Here is an 18,895-nt window from a genome sequence, read left to right as displayed (position 1 = left end):
TAAGGAAGTGTTGTCTCACCTCCAATATTTATTCATATATTTAATTATACCTCCTTTTTATGGAATCATGGGTAATTTTATTATTTATCAGTAATTACCTTCCAGCTGAAACCATTGGGAGTTCTTTCAAGTTGGCTTCTGTGTCATTTTGATATGTTCCATATTTTTTTTTTTTTTTTTTTTTGCTTATTTTTGAGTACTTACTTCATTACTTTCTGTGAACACAAGATGCTCCAGGTTTCTTTTGTATTTTCCCTTCCCTAGTCTTAAAGTCAATCACTTCTGCAGAGTCCTCAGTCTTTTTGACAATGGTATTTAGAAGCCATGATCTGGACACTAGTTCTGTTCATTGCTATTTGGCTGTCATGACTTCTAATTACTACTAGTGGGTTAGTATATAGACACATGTACATTTATGTCTTTCTATCTATCCTGTTTCAAAGTCCACTTTGATATGAGTATCTGTCCCAAACTTTCTTTTCATTTCCATTTGTATGGAATATATTTTTTTAATCCTTTCAATTTCAGTCTGTATGTATCTTTAGCTGTGAAATGAGTCTCCTATAGGCAGCATATAGATGGGTCCATTTTTTAAAATCCAATTAACCACCTTATGTCTTTTGATTAGAGCATACAGTCTGTTAACATTTAAAATAATTTTTGATAGGAATGCACTTATAGCCATTTTGCTACTTGTTTTCTCATTGTTTTTGCAGTTCTCTGTTTTCCTCTTCTTTTAGTTTCTTCCTTTGTGGTTTGTTGATTCTCTTCAGTGTTGTGCTTGTGTTCACATGTCTATGACAGGTTTTTAATTTGTGGTTCCTGTGGTGTTCATATACATTGAACTATATCTACTAGTTGTAAAATGGTAGGCATTGAAGTTCAAACACATTTTAACAGAGGTACATTTTTAACTCCCTCTCCCCATGTTATGTGTTTTTGGTATCATATTTCACATTTTCATGCTTGTGTGCTCGGTCGCTAAGTCATGTCCTACTCCGTGACCCCATGGACTGCAGTGCTCCAGGGCTTCCCTGTCTATGGGATTTTCCTGGCAAGAATACTGGAGTGTGTTGCCATTTCCTCCTCTAGGATTTTACATTTTCATGTTTATTCCTTATTTCTTGTAGTTATAGTTGATTAAAAATTTTTTTAACCTTCATACTCGCTTATTTAAGTGGTTGATCCCCAGACTCTATTATATACTTGCCTTTACCAGTGGATTTTTCCTTGCCCATAATTTCTTATTTCTTATTGTAGCCTTTTCCTTTTTCACTTAAAGAGGACCCTTTAATGCTTCTTGTGAGGTTGGTTTAGTACTAATGAACTCTTTCAGTTTTTGCTTTTCAGAGAAATTCCTTGTCTCTCCTTCAATTCTGAATGACAACCTCAAGTTGTACATTTTCTCTTTTAAAACTTTAAATACGTCATGCCACTCCCTTCTGGCCTGCAAAGTCTCTGCAGAAAAACCAGTTGTTAGCCTTATGGGGCTACCTTACACGTGACTCTTGGTTTTTCTCTTGCTGCCTTTAAAATTCTCTTTAACTTTTGTCATTTTAATTAAGAGATGTCTCTGTATGGGTCTCTTTGGGCTCATTTTGCTTGATGACTCTGTGTTTCCAGTACCTGGAAATCTATGTCCTTCCTCAGGTTGAGAGAGAGTTTTCAGCCACAATTTTATTAAGTACACTTTCTATCTCTTGCTCACTCGTCTCTCCTTCTGGGGCCCCTATATTGCTAATGTTGGTAAGATTGATGTTGTCCTAGAAGTACTGAGGCTGTTCTTATCTATCCTCTTTTTAAATTTGTTTTTCTTTTTGTATTCTGAGTGGATGATTTCCATTATTCAGTCTTCTAGGTCACTTATGTGTTCTTCTGTATCAACTAATCTGCTGTTAATTCCTTCCGGTGTATTTTTCGTTTTAGCTATTGTATTCTTCAGCAATGACTGGTTCCTTTTTATATTTTCCAGTTTCTTGTCAAAAATTTCACGCTATTCGTCTATTCTTTCCCCAGGTTTCAGTTAGCATTCTTACTACAGATGCTTTGAACTCTTTATCTGGTAACTTATTTATCTCTGCTTCATTTGGGTTTCTTTTTTTTGTTGTTCTTGTTCTTTCATTTTAAACAAATTCCTCTGTCTTCTCAATTTAACTTTCTCTGCCCCATGCAATTAGGTGAAACAGTTACCTGTTATGGTCTTGAAGGCCAGTCTTTGTGTAAAGCATCCTGAGCAGTCTGCGGCGCCCAGTGGTTCTGCTGGGAGAGCTGGATCTGAAGTGAGCATGTCTTCCCCTTGGTGTGCTGGCAGCCTCCACCTCGGTGGGAGGTGAGGCCAGAGCTGGAGTCGCTTAAGCCAGAGCCAGGGACAAACTGGAGCTTCTCCTATGATCAATGGCTGTTATCACCCTGACAGAGGTGGAGATGGGGCCCAAGAGGCTGTAGCAGGAGCCCTGAGGGAGTTGAGTTTCTCCCCGATATGTGATTGTTGTGATGGTGGTTTCTACCTTGGTGTGCATCATAGCCAGGGCCTGAGGCCCTGCTTGGTGCTTCACTTTTGTGCTGGTTTCACCTTTTCCCTGGTACACGTGACTTGGTTAGAGGCTGGATCAGGGTCTGAGGGGCTATTGCCACACTACTCAGCTGGTTTTGCTCTCATTAGTTATGGTGGTCTCCACCCCGGAGCTAATTCCACTCCTCCCAAGTGTGGGCAGGGAGGCGCATGCTGACAATGGCTGCCTCAGTCTCCCTCAGAGGCAGAGGCAGGGACCAAGCTGGCTTCATTCCCCTAAGTGTGTGCATGCTCATGGGCAATGGTAGCCTCCACCCTAGTGCAGGTTAGCTCTAAGACCCTCTCTTCCCACTCTGTCTGCTCCTTCTGAGCTTGGAGCTCCCCCAGGTCCCATCCTACCTTTTCCCAGCAGTCCTCTTCTCCAACTGCTTTGGGCTACTCTTCCTTGGTTTAGTCTGATCCCATTTGTTTTTCTTTCAGAACTGACTCATAATTTCTATTTCACTACGGATATTCTTTCCTGTTTCCCAATTCTTTATATAAAACTTTTCTGTCATTTTGGGGGCATGAAGTGGGAGTGGGCGATTAAAACTTGCACCAAATGTGGCATTATAATCTAGTCTGATTATAATCAGATCAGTATTGATCATTGGAGCTGGATCTCAGTGTATTATTCTCCACATCTAAATTCTCCTTTAGGAGACTGGCTACATAAATTATCTTGGGAAAGTATTAAACTCACCTCTAATTATCTTCTGGATCTAACTACCAAATTCCAAGAAATATGGAAAATACAACAAATTAAATAAAACCGTGTGTAATCAATCAGCTAAATTCATTAAGGAATTATGTAGGAAAAATGACTCAATTTCAACAAATCAATGTCATAGGAAAAAAGTGTGTACGGGTGAAGCAGTATAGGTTAAGAGACAAGAGGGACATTTCAAGCTCATGCAAACGTGGACCTTTTTGGATCCAGCTTTGAACAGACCAATTAAAAAAATTTTTTGAAACAATCAGGGAAATCATTTAATAAATATAAAGCTATTATTAGTTAATATTAAGGAATTATCATTCATTTCATTGGATATGATAAGGGTATTTTAGTTATGTTTTTAAAAATTCATTAAATAAAAAAAAAATGCTTATCTGCTAGAACAGGGGTAAGCAAAAAAAAAAAACATGTGCTTAGTCACTCAGTCATGTCTGATTCTTTGCAACCCCATGGACTGTAACCTGCCAGGCTCCTCTGTCCATGGTGATTCTCCAAGCAGAAATACTGGAATAGGTTACCATACCCTCCTCCACGGGATCTTCCCGACCAAGGGATCGATACCAGGTCTCCTGCATTGCAGGCGGATTCTTTACTGTCTGAGTCACCAGGGAAGCAAACGATAGTCACAAATAAAAATAAACTTTGATTGGAACACATTCTACCCACTGCCATTGTCTATGGATGCGTTCCTGATATGACAGCAGAGATGAGTAGCTGCGATGGAGACGGGGCAGCCTGCACAACATAAACTATTTACTATCTGGTCCTTTACAGAAGCTGTTTGTCAACTGGCTAGTAGGGGAGAGGAATAAACAAGTAGTTTGAGATAAACCGACATATACTACTATATATAAAATAGATAAATGACAAGGATCTATGGCACAGGGAACCATATTCAATATCTTGTAGCAACCTACAAAGGCAAAGATCTGAAAAAGAATACATATATATATATGATACCTAATCACTTTACTGTACACCTGAAACTAACACAACATTGTAAATCAACTATACTTCAACTGAAAACATCATTATAGCAACTCCTTGAGGTGGATATTATGAAGGCTGATTTATTAATGAAACATTAGGGGCTTGGACACATTAATTAATTTATAGCTAGGAAAGAGCAAAGAATTTGCCTGCTACTGTCCTTAGTCACTGTCATCACTGATATGACATATCCACACTGTTAAGTGGACAAGCCAAGGCCACACATCTGTTTAAAGGTCAAGAAATATTTCACGAGCATGTAGAGTCTATAAAAGAACACGAACACTGGCGCCTTCAGCTGAGAAGCTTTTCATCAATCTCTTCCCTAGTGGCTCAGCTGGTAAAGAATCCACCTGGAATGTAGGAGACCTGGGTTTGATCCCTAGGTTAGGAAGATCCCCTGGAGAAGGGAACAGCTACCCACTCTGGTATTCTGGCTTGGAGAATTCCTTGGACTGTATAGTCCATGGGGTCGCAAAGAGTCTGACATGACTGAGTGGCTTTCACTTCATTTCATGAGCCTTAAAAGACTGATTTTCTGGTGGGGCTTAGAGTTGCTAAGTTTGCCTGTTTGTCAAGGTAGATGTTTGGTCTTCACACCCATTTATCACTTTACATTTCTCTCTCCTGTAAAATTCAAGGCTTGGTAGAGACCATATCTATACCGTGTACACTAAGCCCAGCTCCTGGAATAAGAAGAGCAGCTCAAATATGTTTCCTGAATGAATGACCAAAAACGTCCACATCACAACCTCATCCCTGAGTGTCAAGTCTCCTTGTGCTGGACGCAGAGGCACAAACAGATCATAAAGCTCCAGGCACCAAGAAAGACTCTTGTTGCACATTAAGTGCTCAGCCTGTACACCAGAAGATCATTTATTATTGTTTGAGAGTCTGCTTTTCTAGGTGACGGAGAAGATGTAACCTACTTCTTAACCTCTAGAGTGGTTTTCGTGGCAGAGGCCTGGGGAGGCATACTCTGGTTGGAGCAATTGTTTTAGTTGTGAAGGTCAATGCCGGGGTGTGACATGCCTGTTCTTGTCTGTGCTGATATTAGTCTACTCAACCTGGCTCTGTCCTTTTCCAGAGATTTCAAGCGAATGAATCATGCTTGGCTGCCATTAAAAGGGGAACGAGATAACTGCTGGATGTGAGGGGGGATATTTGCAGAGTCTGGAGTAAGGTGTCTTTACAGATAGACAGGATGTGAATTTAGCACCTGAAGAGCCCCTATGGTAGAGAACTAGACACAAAATCCCCCCATGCACACAGGTGATGCTGAATGTCAAGGTTTGGACCTCTGAGCAATAATACTAGCTTTGCCCTTCTTCAGTGCAGGGGTATTAAGTCAGTTTTTCAACCAGCACAAGGCAATGGCTGGTGCATTCCAGGAAAATGGGTGCAAGAGAGAGAAACACATCCACAGACCCAGGAAATGTTTAATTTTTATTCCTGCCTCATATACAGCATATTGTCTGCCAAAATTAGGAGTTAAATATAATTTAATGGAGATAAAATACTGAAAATATCATTGGGACAATTAAAAAAAATGTTATCATGAATACAGAAAGAAAAAGAGCCAGTAAACAAAGCTGAAACAGGTGAAATAAGAACAAAATCTCTCCAGCTCTGAGATAGTGCATATTCATTTCTCTTCTTTCCCAGGTTGAAGTTTCCTGGAGCAGCTATTGAGATCAGGCCGCAGAGTAGAAGGTAATTATTGCACTGAGAGTGTACGTGATTCACGGAAGCAAGCCTATGTCCCAGACAGGGAAGCCCAGGCTATTGGAGACTGCATCTAAGTCTTCTTCTGCTTTACTGAGGTCTCAGAGAAGCGGAAGCTTCAGGACACTTGTGGTCATTGCCCCAGGTGTGGCCGGACTTAGTCTTGCCTGAGTCCTTAGCTCTTACCGAGGTTTAAAAATGGGTGCTCTCATTGTCTGTGGTGTTCAGCTGCAAATACTCCAGGGTGCCCTTCTTGTAGCTGGCCACCCGGGTTGGTTTTCGGTTCCTTATCCCCAAGGCCTGTCTTTTCTGTAAAGAGCTGGCGATCATGTCAGCGAACTCAGCTTGCAAGCGCTGTTGATTCTCCCTGGAGAGACAGAGTATGGAGGGAAAAGGGAACTTCTCAGCCATTCAAATAGACTAGCCCTCAGCTCCAGAACCGCCTGTTTCGTTCACTGATATCTTGTTGAATGCCTACTCTGTGCTGCACGCAGGAAGTCCAGAGAACACAGAACGACCCTTGGCTTCCACCGATGAGCCTAAAGAACTGTCACCCTTGCTCTGTGTAGTTGTAGGGAAAGCAGAATATACTTCAAGCAGGAAATTATATTTCGATTTCCAAGTGAGACACCACAATGTGGAATTCAGAGGTGAGGTTAGGTTTACACATACCACTGGAGCGAGAGGAACAGAAGCCAAGAGGGTGCTAAGCCCTAGTGTGTGTGCTACGTAGCTTCAGTCGTGTCCGACTCTTTGCGACCCCATGGACAGTAGCCTGCCAGACTCCTCTGTCCATGGGGTTCTCCAGGCAACAATACTGGAGTGGATAGCCATTTCCTACTCCAGGGGATCTTCCTGACCAGGGATCGAACCCGCATCTCTTATGTCTCCTGCATTGGCAGGCAGTGCCACCTGGGAAGGCCACTGAAGTGTCAGTCGCTCTACTAACACTTGGAGAGTTGTGTTCTACTCTTTGCAACCCCATGGACTGTAGCCTGCCAGGGTCCTCTGTCCCTGGAATTCTCCAGGCAAGAATACTGGAGTGGATTGCCATTCCCTTCTCCAGGGGCGCTTTCTGACCCAGGGATCAAACCTGGGTCTCCTGCATTGCAGGCAGATTCTTTACCATTTGAGTCACCAGTCTCCACAAAACTCTGAAACGTGGTCCCACACTTTCCTAGGAATGTGAGTCTTGTCTGGGGAGGGCTCTGAATGAGTGGAGGGTTTTAAGAGATTAGAATGGACCTGGGGTGCTCTTAGTAAGGGGCCAGGTCCCCCCATGCCATACGGATGGTCTGCATTGTTTTGGCATCTCTATGGTGTTGCCATCTGTCTGGGTCCCGCATCCAGGTGTCTGCACGACAGGGTTTCTCTACCACAGCAAAAGCCATTCCAATGGCCACATGACTCACTGCAGTGGCCCAAATGCAACTGGAAGACCATTTGAGTCACCTTTAGGGAAACTGAAACCGGTTAATTAGACCTGCAGCCTGTTTTACTCATCTCAGGGAGAACACACTCCGTGCGGAGATCCCAAACCACAGTCCTGGTGCTGGGAGTTCCTGTTTCATCAGGTGACTCAGCAGAGAGCTGAGAGCAGGGGTGGAAATGCACTGGTCTCTTGTCCCTAGGGTGCTCTACTCTTGACCACATGTGCAGGGGGTGAGCCCTAAACTTTCCTCTGGTCTCCTGAGCGAGCCTGAAACACTCCAGCAGCCAGAGAAGAGGGTTTCCAAGCCTTTCAATGTGTGTTGTCTCTCACCTTGGATTCAATGCCTCATTGCCACTGGCAAAGCCCTCGCCAACAGTTAAACCGCCTGCACACAGTATAAGATACAAAGCCAAGACCTCCACTTCCCGGCTCCTCCCCGCCCAGCCAGCAGCTTACGCGGTTGGAGGGGTCGGCAGGTTGTAATCCTGGTCCTTCACCCCGGTCAGCCAGTAGGTGGTCTCGGTTCCTCTCCCCTAGAGAGACAAGAAAGGTGTGGACCATGGAGGCCAACGAGGCAGTCGGCTCTAACCCACCGTTCTGACAAGTATCAGCTTCCAAGAGACGTTTCCCCTCTGAGTTTGTCATCAGAGCCTATATTTCAATACAGCACCTGTTCCTGGTATCATCTGTGTTATCTCCAGACCAATCTCTATTTCTAAGCATCTTCAAAAAAGTATCTCATCCACCAGACTTTTTTTTTTTCAAACTAGAATTTTCTTTTATTCCCCAGAAGACATTTCCAAATATCACCTTAGCAACAGCACAAAAACTCTAAATGAAGAAGGAAGAAAATTCATTTATGATCCTGCTACTCCAATGAATCCAACTGGTTTCACAGCTGGAAATGTCACATTTTATTCTGGCCGTTTTTGCCACGAAACTTTTGCCACAGTTTCCCCACCTGAAGTGTGTAAATTACAAACATACGTGCCTCATAATAAACACTCACTAACTGACATTTGCTGGGTACATCTGCAGGCTGTAAAATAAATGGCAGCAACAGGAAATTCAGTTTTTGGCTGTAGGTTGTGTTTGAAAAGCAGACTGGATAGTTATATTTTTAAAAACCACTCATTCAAAAAAAATTAGTGATTTGGGGCTGTGTTTGGACTGAAATATTTGAACTTCCCAAGTGGCGCCAATGGTAAAGAACCTGCTTGCCAATGGAGGATATGCAAGAGGCTTGAGTTCAATCCCAGGGTTCAATCCCCGGAAGTAGGAAATGGCAACCCACTCCAGTATTCTTGACTAGAAAACCCCACGGACAGAGGAACCCTGCGGGTTACAGTCATGGGGTTGCAGAGCCAGACACCACTGAGCCCATATGCCTAACCACTTGCACTGTAATAATCCACACACCACTTCTGTTTTGGAGGGAACACTGCAGAGAATGTGTTCACAGAGAATTAAAATAGCCAGCGTGTTGTTCGGACACAACTACCTATAGGAGGCTCTTTCAAGTTGCCGTCAGTGTAAGGGCCAGTGCTGCTATGGCTGGTGGGGGCAGATGGTCTTAGCCGATCACTGGCTTCAGATCTGTTGTGAGTTTGGTCACCTTCAACAGACAGCCTTCGGGCCACCTGGTGGCTCCGAAAGGCGGTTGCTCTAAATGTGTGGGATGGCAAGGCGTGTCTAGAACAGGGACTCCCACTCTTCTCTATGCATCACAGTCACTTGATTTAAATACAGATCTCTGATCTATACCCAGAGACAGTTGGACTCAGCAGGTCTGGTGGGGCGTCTGTGCTTAACTGCTAAGTCATGTCCAACTCTTTGCAATCCTGTGAACTGTAGCCCGCCAGAGTCCTCTGTCCATGGGATTTTCCAGGCAAGAATACTGGAGTGGGTTGCCATGCCCTCCTCCAGGGGATCTTCCCAACCCAGGAATCGAACCCACCTCTCTTATGTCCCATGCATTGGCAGGCAGGTTCTTTACCACTAGCGCCACCCGGTGGCGCTATTAGGTGGCACTATTAATCTCGATGGGTTCCTTACCTTTAAGTAGGTTTCTCCTCTTACTTCATAGAGAAACTGGCACTCCGTCCTCTTCAGGATGGCTATGGTGGAGCCGCTGACATGGATTCTCAAGGCTGGAAATGCAAAATAGATCAATGAAAACCGTGTCCGTTTTGAATGCTATCATAGGGCCCCGTTTGTTTCCCCTTGAGCCAGAATATTTATTATGGGTGCTCTTGACAGCTTAGATATTGTCATTAAAAAAAAAAAAAAAAACTTTAGAATAGCATCGGTGAGATGAGAACTATTACCAGACACGGGGAGAGGGTCTGGTGCTGGTTTTCAGGGTCCTGAGTAAGGAGGCTCTCTAGATTAAGCCCTGGAGCTTCTCATTCCAGCTCAGAGAGGGGAGCCCCGGGGCCTGGGTTTGGATTTTACTTTGTGGTGCTGAGCTAAAAAGCTGAAATTTGGTTTGGGGTCTCCATGTAAATGGCAACCCACTCCAGTATTCTTGCCTGGAGAATTCCATGGACCAAGGAGCCTGGTGGGCTATAGTCCGTGGGGTTGCAAAGAGTTGGAATAAGCAGCTAACACTTTCTCTTTTACATGGATCTAAGAGTATTCCAGGTAGAGCATGCCTGAATGCACTGCAAACGAACCCAGACTAATAAGAACAGTCAAACTGAGCCATAAAGGAAGAAAAAAATTATGATCAGTAAATGGCAATATGTAGCAAGGACTGGACTGACCCAGGCTCACAGTCAGTCAATGTGAAGAGTCATGCTTCACCTCACTGGCAGTATTATGCATTTTTATCCTACAGTTCCCCTTGGTTGGGAGACAGAATCTTTGTCCTCTACGAAAAGTCCTCTCCTTTCTTACGGAGGCCAGTGGATTCCATCCGAGAGGCTGTGTTGACTGTATCTCCAAACAGGCAATAACGAGGCATCTTGATCCCCACGACTCCAGCAGCGCAGGGACCTGTGAGGGACAGAAAGCAAGAAGGTGGAGGCCACGGAAGTCATAGAGTGGTGTTAAGGTGGGTGAGCCTCTTCTCAAGATCACAACGCTCAATGCCTCATTAGATGGGAGAAGTGGTTTAAAGGGTAAAATGTGAGCTGTGACCTTGGCTCTAACTGAATGTATTTGTTAGGGGATAGCATCATTATCCAAATCACACTTTCAGGAAGTGTTTTGCTCTAGCATAGAAAAGCACATGTTCGAGAAACAAGAAGACATATTGAGATCAGCATGCAAAGGTGAAAAATGTTCCTTAATACATTACACAGAAGGCTCTCAAGAAGAATGGAGACCATCTCACCACCACCTTGCTGTGCCAGCCACACAGCCCAGAGCTCGGAACCATTGGTGGGCACAGTGCACTTGAAGGCTCAATGGCCCGTCTGTTTTATTTTTGGGTTTCCTTGGTAGCTCAGCTGGTAAAGAATCCGCCTGCAATGCAGGAGACCCCCAGTTCGATTTCTGGGTCAAGAAGAATCCCTGAAGAAGGGATAGGCTACCCTCTCCACTATTCTTGGGCTTCGCTGGTGGCTCAGACAGCAAAGAATCTGCCTGCAATGTGGGAGACCTGGGTTTGACCCTGGGTTGGGATGATCCCCTGGAGAAGGGTATGGCAACCCCTCTAGTACTCTTGCCTGGAGAATCCCCATGGACAGAGGACTCTGGCAAACTGCAGTCCATGAGGTTGCAAAGAGTCCCACATGACTGAGTGACTAAGCATGGCACAGCGCAGCATTTTAGGGATTTGTGGCCTGATGATGGAAGACCCAGATGACAAGGACTTGGAATCTTATTCCCTGCACTTTTCATGTACCACGTGAATGCAGCAGGAAAGGGGAGCCTACAACACAAGGATACCCCAAAAGGCAGAACAAAAGCCAAGGCCAGATGATGCACAGGGGCATATTAGATCGGGAAGAAGGGCTGCTCAAGCAAGTATTTGTGTGGAAAGACTGAATGCAAGGAGTTAAAATTTGTAGAAGTTAAAGATTAACTCAGAAACTGCAAAACCAGGTTTTGTGTAGAGGCAACTACTGATTTTCTGGTTTGTTTATCAGGTTTTGATCTATATGAGTTTCTTTATAGATTTGTCCTTTGAACACTGTGTTTACAGACACTGAAAAAATAGAACATTAAGTTGTACATTGCTTATGTACACTTGAAAAAAAAATACTGAGTAATGAATCTTCCCTGTTAGACTCAATGCAAAAATACAAAACAGAAACAAACAGAAGCAGCAGCAGCTACTTGATTAGATCTCTGAGGAAGCTAAAATATGACACAGATAAACTTATCTACAAAACATATTCACAGACATAGAGAAAAGACTTGTGGTTACCAGGGGGTAAGGGAGGGAGGGATTGGGAGTTTGAGATTAGCAGATGCAAGCTATTTTATATATATGTATAACCAAATCACTCTGCTGTACACCAGAAACTAACACAATATTGTAAATCAGCTACACTCCAATTTTTTAAAAAAAGTCTCTAAAACTTCTCAATCACATCAGAAAGATAATAAAATCCATTTAAAATACTGTAATATTTTACTGAAAAAAAATTTACAGAAGTCAGAGATGGGGAGAGGGAGGGAATGGGGAAGAGATAAATAGTAAACATGCTGCGCTGTGTCCAGCGCATTTGCGTCCAACTTTGGAGAAGGAAATGGCAACCTGCTCCAGTGTTCTTGCCTGGAGAATCCCAGGGACGGCGGAGCCTGATGAGCTGCCGTCTATGAAGTCGCACAGAGTCGGACACGGCTGAAGTGACTTAGCAGCAGCAGCAGCTTTGCTACCACATAGAATGTAGCCTGCCAGGCTCCTCTGTCCATGGGGATTCTCCAGGCAAGCATACTGGAGTGGGTTGCCATGCCCTCCTCCAGGGGATCTTCCCAACTCAGGGATGGAAGGCAAGTCTCCTGCATTGCAGGCGGATTCTTTACCATCTGAGCCACCAGGGAATAGGGTGACTTAAATAGGAGGTCTGGAGCTTGTTATTTCAGTTTTTGGTTGGTGTTTATCATTCCATGAGTGCTGTCGTGACTGTTGTTTCCTAGAACTCTCCAGACACTTATTATAGGTCTAATTATGTCAGGATGTGTAACTGGACCTCGTATTTGGCAGGCGGATTCAAGAGTAAGCCTCATGTGAAAACTGATCTCGTCTGAGGATCCTTCAACCTTTCTAATTTAGTTGGTGTGCAGAGGGACACACGGTTCCCGACTGCTACAGTGCTCAGCTGCGTACCAGAGTGAATTCCAATCCGAATCCATATTGGGAGGCCAGGAAGATGCTCCAGCTCAAAGGTCCCCACGAAGCTGAGGAGGTCCAAGGCCATCTTGGCAATGTCTATTGCATGCCGGTTGCCGTTTCTCTTAGGCAAACCACTGGCCACCATGTAGGCATCACCAATGGTTTCCACCTGTGGAAGTGGTTTCTCATCAGTGAATCTGTCCCTTCTAAAGGCACCAGAAAGTAAACAGAAGCAGTTCATTGCACATCAAATTCAGAAATGTTCGAGAACTCATATGCGCATAGCCCTGCACACTTATGCTGGGACTAGTTCAAGACCAGTACTATGCTAATTTCTTCAGGGTTTTTATAGCTTAGTTAGGATGTGGTGTGTGCATGCTCAGCCATGTCCAATTCTCTGTGACCCTATGGACTGTAGCCTGCCAGGCTGTGTGGTTGAAATTTTCCATGAAATTTCCAAGCAAGAATATGGGAGCAGATTGTCATTTCCTTCTCTAGAGGATCTCTGACCCAGGGATCAAACCCGCATCACCTGCGTCTCCTGCATGGGCAGGCAGATTCTTTACCACTTCGCCACCTAGAAAGCCATAGCCTAGTTAAAAAGTTGATAAAACAACTATAAAGGATTTTAACTGAGTGAAGTACTTTATAATAATGTAAGTCATGAAGATATGGTGACAATTCTATAGTGTTGAAACAATCTGAATGGCTTTATGGAATTTTAGGAAACCATCTCTAATTACCAGAAAAGTCATGTTTAGCATTTTACTTTTCAAAAACCATTTGATAAAAAAATAATTGTAGGTTCCTCTAGGACATAAAGGGGCTTCCCTGGTGGCTCAGGTGGTAAAAAATCTGCCTGCAAGGCAGAAGACCTGGGTTTGACCCCTGGGTTGGGAAGATCTCCTGGAGAAGGGCATGGAAAGCCACTCCAGTATTCTAGCCTGGAGAGTCCCATGGACAGAGGAGGCTGGTGGATTACAGTCCTGCTGCTGCTGCTGCTAAGTCACTTCAGTCATGTCCGACTCTGTGCGATCCCATAGACAGCAGCCCACCAGGCTCCTCCGTCCCTGGGATTCTCCAGGCAAGAACACTGGAGTGGGTTGCCATTTCCTTCTCCAATGCAGGAAAGTGAAAAGTGAAAGTGAAGTCGCTCAGTCGTGTCCAACTCTGTGCAACCCCATAGAGGGCAGCCCACCAAGCTCCTCCGTCCATGGGATCTTCCAGGCAAGAGTACTGGAGTGGGCTGCCATTGCCTTCTCCAGGGCTACAGTCCACAGGGTTGCAAAGAGTGGGATATGACTGAGCGATTTTTGTTTTCACTTCACTAAAGACATAATACACATTCTTGTACCGGATGCTTCTGAACACTTTTCTTGTAATAGGAAGTAGACTTATATTAACATTATTCTTTGATATTCTCCCTTTTAATTTCATTTTCATAATCATATGCATGGTTCAAATGTGTTGGTTAGTTAATTTCTTCTTTCTCAATATCTCTAAAATGCATAATCACTTTCTATTCGACCGGAACTCTTGTTAGTAAGACTTTCTGATCTACACAGGGTGAGAATTTCAACTTCTGACCACTCTTACTCTCCCACTTCACTTGTCGCTCAGACTCAACCACTAATTTACTAACTCTTAAATGACAAAGGAAAAGACCTGAGTAAAGTCAGCTCTCTGAATCTATAGGTTCCACACTGTGGATTCAATGAACCATGATTCAAAAATATTTAAACAAAACTGTCGAAAGTTCCAAAAAGTAAAACTTGAATTTGCCACAACTCCAACAACTATTTTACTTAGCCTTTACATTGTATTAGGTATTATAAGTAATCTAGAAATGATTTAAGAGTACATGGGTATGTAGGTTGTATGCAAATACTGTATTATTTTACACCAGGGACTTGAGCACCTGGGGATTTGGGGATCCATGACAATCCTGGAAGCATCCTGAGGCAGAGGTGGTAGGGGCAGCGAAGGAGAACTGTAGTAACAGAAACAGCCAATTCTGGCTCTGCTGACCTGGGGCCAAACCATCATTCAGCCGGTTAGGTGGAGCGGTTACCTTGTACACGTCGTGGTGGTCCAGAATGTGGTCAAAGTTCTTGTAGATGTCATTGAGCATGTCCACCACTTCCATGGGGGTACTGTACTTACAGATGGTAGTGAACCCGACAATGTCACTGAAGTAGACAGTGACTTCCTCATAGAGCTCAGGCTCCACGAAGCCTTTCTCCTTCAGAGACTTGACCACCAGCCTAGATGAGAAGGAAAAAACAGGGCCTTCAATTTCAGTAAATTCCTTCTTCCTCTACGGAAATCTTTGAGACAGTACTAACTGTTCACCAGGAATTCTAGAACTGAGGATTTCCAGTGAGTCGTGTGGTGAGGAACCAAAGACAGCTTGCAGATACCAAGTCTAGGAACATAGCACACACACAGAGCACATGTATGTGGCCTCAGATGAATAGGAGGTTCAGTATTAATTTAATACCTGATTATAACGCTAATAAAGGTGAGTGTTCAGTTGTTCAGTCGTGTCTGACTCTACGCGACCCCATGGACTGCAGCCTGCCAGGCTCCTCTGTCCATGGAGTTTTCCAGGCAAGAATACTGGAGTGGGTTGCCATTTCCTCCTCTAGGGGATCTTCCCCACCCAGGGATTGAATCCGGTCTCCCACATTGCAGGTGGATTCTTTACCATCTGAGCCACCAGGGAAGCCTTCCTCCACTAAAGATGGCTCTTATTTTATTTTTAATTAATTTTTACGGGAGCATAGTTGCTTTATTAATAAATATAATGTGTTAGCTTCTACTGTATAGCAAAGTGAATCAGCTGTACATATATGTATATCCCCTCCACTTTGGACTTCCTTCCAGTTTAGGTCACCACAGAGCAGTAAATAGAGTTCCCTGTGCTATTCAGTCGATTCTCAGTAGTTACCTATTTTATGTGTGTGTGTACATGTTAGTCGTTAAGTTGTGTCCGACTCTTCTGTGACACAGTGGACTGCAGCCCAACAAGCTCCTCTGTCCATGGGATTTCACAAGGAGGAATACTGGAGTCAGTAGCAATTCCCTTCCCTAGGGGATCTTCCCAGTGCAGGGACCAAACCTGGGTCTCCTGCATTGCAGGCAGATTCTTTACCGTCTGAATCACCAGGGAAGCCCCAGCATCTATTTTATACATCATTGTATCAACAGTGTGAATCTGCCAATTCCAATCTCCCTATTTCTTCCACCCACCCCTTTCCCACTCGCTGTCCATACATTTGTTTTCTATATCTTTGTCTCTCTTTCTGCTTTGCAAATAAGCTCATCTATATAATTTCTTGTAATAGGGCCTCTACTATGAGGCTGAAAGAAGATGGCAAAGAAATTAATGCTTTAATTTTCATTTTTATATGAAGGAGAGACAGTGACTGGCCTAAGGTCTCAGACTCAGTAACAGTGGCCAACAGGTGCTGGAACATAGGTGACTCTAACTCTGCCATCCATGCTCCTCCCATGGCACTGGAAAACAATCTCTTTCTTTTAGCAATTTAGACAGTGCAAACCAGGACAAAGCTTAGGAAGAACGTGCATCTTTAAACACAATGATCTGATGAAGAAAATGCAAAAGGGAACAATCCTATACAAATGTAGAGAAGGGACTTCCCTGGCAGTCCAGTAACTAAGACTCTGCACTCCCAATGCAGGGGACCCAGGTTCGATCCCTGCTCTGGGAACTAGATGTCACATGCCCTAACTAAAATTTCACATGCTGCAAATAAAGATCCCCTGTGCCGCAACTAAGATCCAGCACAGCCAAATAAATACATAAAAATAAATAAAGTAAGAAAAGTACAGAGAAAACCAATGCTAGACAAATATGCTTTGGCTTTCCGCCTTAAGGGCTGAGGCACAACCTGGAGTCCTGTATAGTCACATCCGTAGAAGGACTTCCTTACCTTGGGAGCAACATGAAATTAAGTTGGTCAGCCCTGTCCCTCTCTGCTTTGTACAGCTGTGTCCTTTCCTCCACCAGATGTTCCAGGTTCCGGGAATACAGCTGTAGACGTCGGATCAAGGTATCCATGTAACTTTCATTTTTTTGGTCATGGAAAAGGCTGTATGTAGAAACAGATAAAGAGCTCTCCATATTATTAAGAAAACATAAATATTTATTAAAGCAATAGGCAGACATTATGAACAGGTAATTAAATAAAGAATAAAAATGGCCAACAAATATGGCAAAAAAATTTAATCTCAGGAAGGATCAAAGAAATAGAAAAGACATTAAAAAAAAGAAAAACAAATGTTAGCACAATGGCAATCAATGTAAGATGGAGGAAAAAATACATTATAGTCTTCCTGGCGGAAATACAGCAAAATGCATCATAAATCTTAAGAATGCTTATGTGGACCAGCCTCTCAATTCTACTTAGAATTATTCAAAGGAAACTATCACGAATGTGCTGTAAGTGAACTATAAAGAAAGTAGCAGTTATTCCTCACAAACAATCATTTAAAAATTACCCTAAATGTGTAACAAAAAGTAATCAAATTATTATGAGATGATGGACTATCAAATACAAATTAAAATCGCAAAGTACACAGAAAGATACTTCCTTTACATTATTTAAGTGAAAAAAGCCAGTTTATGTAACAGCAAACATTACCATCTCATTTTTAATTTTTGAAAACTGGTCATTACCTGTTGAAAAATAGGTGATGTTTTTACTTTCTTGTTTGCTTATTCATATCTTTTAAAGTTTTAATAAGGAACAACTTGCAATAAAAGGAAATATAAGAAAAGAACCTCGTATGGCAGAAATCATCACAATATTATAGAGCAATTTTCCTTCAATTAAAAAATAAATTAAAAAAGGAAAGAACCAAGTAAAGTAAATCTGAGCCTTTTATTATCCCTCAGAATAGAGAGTCAGGGTCCTAAAGCAAAAGCCCTAATAAGTCTATTTTGTTAGATTGAGATGACTTAGATGAGATGCCAGCTCTTCGTGACCCTGTGACCCGCCTGGGTGCAGACCCCAGTCGGAAATTACAACTGTTGTGAGAACTGGAGACAATGTTCATGACACAACCCAAGGGATGAATAAATTCTACTGTTTCATCATCATAACAACAATTAAACTTGCCATTTCTGTGCTCAAAAAGACAGACTATGTTGTAATCCCCTTGGTATGGGGTGGGATGTTTGTTAAAAGTTTAATACATTTCCTACTATGTCGTTAAAAAAAAAAACAAACCCCAAACAGGAAATTAACATGTGGACTTCCCTCGAAGCTCAGTCAGTAAAGAATCAACCTGCAATGCAGGACACCCAAGTTTGATTCCTGGGTCAGGAAGATCCCCTGGAGAAGGAAATGGCAACCCACTCTGGTATTCTTGCCTGGAGAATCCCATGGACAGAGGAGCCTGGAGGGCTACAGTCCATGGGGCTGCAGGAATTGGGCACAGCTGAGCGACTAAAGCACCACCACCACCACCACAGTATTATTAGTTAATGTATAGATTTTGTTCAAATTTCACAAAATTTTATGCTAGTATCCATTATTTGTTTTTATACCTTATTCAAGATTTCACATTGTATTTAGCTGCACTGAGCAGCTTCAGCAGCATGCAACAAATTCTGGTAAATTCTCTCTTGTTTTTATTCTAAGTATTCTCTAATTTTCCTTGTTATACCTTCTTAGATACACCCATCATTTAAAAGTGGACATTTAATTTCCAAATACATGGGGTTTTTAAAATATCTTTGATTTTCATTTCTCATTTAAATGATTTCTTCTCTGCAATCACTGTGTTTTTTCATTTTTCTGACTTTATTGAGGCTTTCGATGGCTATGTCTCTCTTGGTAAATGCCACATTTGGACTTGAAAATATGTGGGTATCTTCAAGTATCTTTTGATATTGATTTCTAACATAATTTCACAATGATAAGGAAACATACTTTGTATGATTTCAATATTAGATCGTGAAAGGAGAAGGCAATGGCACCCCACTCCAGTACTCTTGCCTGGAGAGTCCCATGGACGGAGGAGCCTGGTGGGCTGCAGTTCACAGGGTCTCAAAGAGTCGGACACAACTGAGCGACTTCACTTTCACTTTTCACTTTCCACTTTCATGCATTGGAGAAGGAAATGGCAACTCACTCCAGTGTTCTT

General features: G+C 42.9%; 1 protein-coding gene across 3 annotated transcripts in view; it reads right to left on the bottom strand.

The window, feature by feature from the left end:
* Positions 1-5,710: 5,710 nt before the first annotated feature.
* GUCY2C (guanylate cyclase 2C) overlaps positions 5,711-18,895 on the bottom strand; it is a 100,985-nt gene continuing 87,800 nt past the window's right edge. For all 3 annotated transcript variants that reach the window (XM_086401913.1, XM_086401912.1, XM_086401911.1), the window contains 7 exons: positions 16,678-16,836; positions 14,793-14,985; positions 12,716-12,890; positions 10,333-10,431; positions 9,490-9,584; positions 7,891-7,967; positions 5,711-6,369 (listed from right to left, as the gene is read on the bottom strand). In XM_086401913.1, the coding sequence (XP_086258039.1) occupies positions 6,195-6,369; positions 7,891-7,967; positions 9,490-9,584; positions 10,333-10,431; positions 12,716-12,890; positions 14,793-14,985; positions 16,678-16,836 (973 nt within the window). In that variant the 3' untranslated portion in view covers positions 5,711-6,194. The remainder of the gene's footprint in view (positions 6,370-7,890; positions 7,968-9,489; positions 9,585-10,332; positions 10,432-12,715; positions 12,891-14,792; positions 14,986-16,677; positions 16,837-18,895) is intronic.

The sequence above is a fragment of the Bos grunniens genome, chromosome 5 (assembly GCF_055505025.1).
Source record: "Bos grunniens cultivar Pamir isolate PY7600 chromosome 5, Bosgru_T2T1.0, whole genome shotgun sequence".
Classification (NCBI taxonomy): domain Eukaryota; kingdom Metazoa; phylum Chordata; class Mammalia; order Artiodactyla; family Bovidae; genus Bos; species Bos grunniens.
The sequence above is the reverse complement of the archived record's forward strand: the minus strand, read 5'-3'. Positions and strand labels throughout refer to the sequence as shown.